We start from the raw sequence: 2,377 nt of genomic DNA on the forward strand, positions 1-2,377 counted from the left end.
ATCCTATGTAAACTAGACTAAATCAATGATTAAGCAACCAGTTAGTGGCTTGACGTGGACAAACACAACCTAGGCAATTGTTTTTATCAGGCTGTATAAATATATGTTTGCAAATGTTGGAGAAACATAAAATCCAATCAAATCAATGTAATTATCTTTTTTCAGTTATTCTTCGTTCAAGTTTGTTTGCTTTCTGTTTTGCATTATCTTTCAAAATTCATTTATCTTTATGTTCCAATTTTTCTAACTTTGTTACAATTCACTTCCGATTAAGTGTTTTTTTGAAAGTAATTTGGAAACTCATTTAAGTTAAAAGACATGTTTCCCTTTCAATTTACTAATCACCTTATCAGAAATTCAAATTTTGGAATCATGCTAGGGCAAGAGTTAGTTGAAACTATTTCAGCTAACCTTGTTAATTCATGCAACAACAGCTGTTTAAAATCGTCACAAATTGTGAAATCGTGAACATAATTAACACAGATGAATTAAAAGTAATTTTTTGAAAATTTAAAGGACTAATAAAAACAAATTTTTTTAAGAACTAAAAAAATCATTGTACATATTTAAAAAATTAAAAATATATTTAAACCTTATTATAAATTAATTTCTATTTAATCATGCTAGAGACCTAGAGTTGCATTGGAAATCATTAAGCAAGACAAAGCTTTCCATACAGACATTTAACGCAATTTATTTTAAACTCAAAATTATTTATAATAACTTCATATTAGCTAATTCTACATGGTCTGTCGTCCACATGTATATGCTTTCTTGTTCTTAATCATATAGTTTATATTTCAGCTAGCAATTCAATTTGCCAACTTAATTGAATTACAATCTTTACCTCCCACATTACATTATTTGCTGCAAATTCAATACATTACCAAAATCATACATACCTGTAAAATTACTGCTAAAAAACAAATACTCCAACAAAGGATTAGAAGTACACTACCCATCACAGGATCCATATTTCGTACGTTTCTAAAGAAAACGTGTCACACTTACAGGGAAAACGGAAAAGATGCACATGTCTGCAGACATAATAGCAACGTTGATTAATACTAATCACTGAGACAAAGTCTTCTTATTCGTTGACGTATTTTTCTCTTTTATTTTTAGTTGCAAAGTTTTTTCAAATGCAACTTCTATGTTCAAGGGGAGATAGCAATAGTTCCCAAAAGAGTATAATTTGAAACCATCCAAGCATTGAGCAAGAATGCCATTTTTGGCATATATGGCAGCATAGCTTTTAATTAAGTATAAACGCTGACTTTTGCAGTATTGGAAGGTCCTGTTTTGTTAGAATCAAGAGGGAAGAAAAAAGGGTAGAGTTCATATCGAACATAGCAAGAACTGTACAGTACTCTACATCCTTTACGATTGCTGCAAAAATTGGGAAAGTTGTTCACTGCAATAGACAAACACTGAGCACAGGATATCTCAGACAGGTCCCTAGTGCACTGCACTAACGCATAAAGTGTCACAAATGGGGACAGCACAGATTTTCCCTTCCCAAGCCCTTCCTCTCTAGGCACCACTGCTTGTGCTCTAATGTGATCCATAAGAGCCCCAAGCTCTTTGTTAAAATCTTCAGGGTCAGTCACATTTTCAACATTGAAATAGAATATACCAAAAGATGTATCAACCTCACCAAAGAAACTCTTGTTACTATACCTTAAAAAGCAGTAATCATACCAAATTCTCCCATCCACTTGGTTTGGACAGCGTTGGCGGATTTGTTTCGTTGCATCTTGGATGCAATTGGAGCAATCCTGGGTGCTAACATCTCCCCTACATTGAGCGAGTGCGTACACTTTGTCTTGGTCTTTGCCATATGTGGTGGCAACAAAACCAGTGGAGGGAGTTTTGAGGGCTATTTCAGTCAATATTTTATCAATATTGGCTGATAATTTTCCTCCACTGCCAATGATGGTGTTTTCATTGCAGAATCGCCCTAAAGGGTCCTCAGCTTTTGCACCCCAAGTGCATAGGAAAAATAAGAATATAATTTTGTATGAGAAATACATGATTTAATTTCCTTGCCAATTTTTCGAGAAGCTAAGTGCTTTTTATGAAGAAAAACGAATTGGAGTCATAGTGGAATGTTAAATTTGAATCCATCAGCAGACATTTCTGACTTGCAAGCTTGTGGCCACCATGATTGCCGGTGGAAGCAGGAGTCATGATCATGCTTCGTTGACTTTATGTAATAATAGAAAGTGATAACGATATTTATTATATGATGCGATCAAGCTCAGGATGTGTTTGGATGGATAGAATGCTCCCTAGAGAATATACTGAAAATATCTACATAGTTTCGTGTCCACTTAAGTAGTTTGGAACATAATTTTAAAAATCGAATTCCTATAAT

At 33.8% G+C, this 2,377-nt stretch overlaps 1 protein-coding gene across 1 annotated transcript; it reads right to left on the reverse strand.

Annotated features, from left to right (window-relative positions):
- Positions 1-701: 701 nt before the first annotated feature.
- On the reverse strand, positions 702-2,127 carry LOC100809103 (cysteine-rich repeat secretory protein 55). The gene has a single exon (XM_003551235.5). The coding sequence runs from the start codon at positions 2,031-2,033 to the stop codon at positions 1,260-1,262; it is 774 nt and encodes a 257-aa protein (XP_003551283.1). The 5' UTR covers positions 2,034-2,127; the 3' UTR covers positions 702-1,259.
- Between the last annotated feature and the right edge of the window lie 250 nt (positions 2,128-2,377).

Source organism: Glycine max, chromosome 18, assembly GCF_000004515.6.
Source record: "Glycine max cultivar Williams 82 chromosome 18, Glycine_max_v4.0, whole genome shotgun sequence".
NCBI lineage: Eukaryota > Viridiplantae > Streptophyta > Magnoliopsida > Fabales > Fabaceae > Glycine > Glycine max.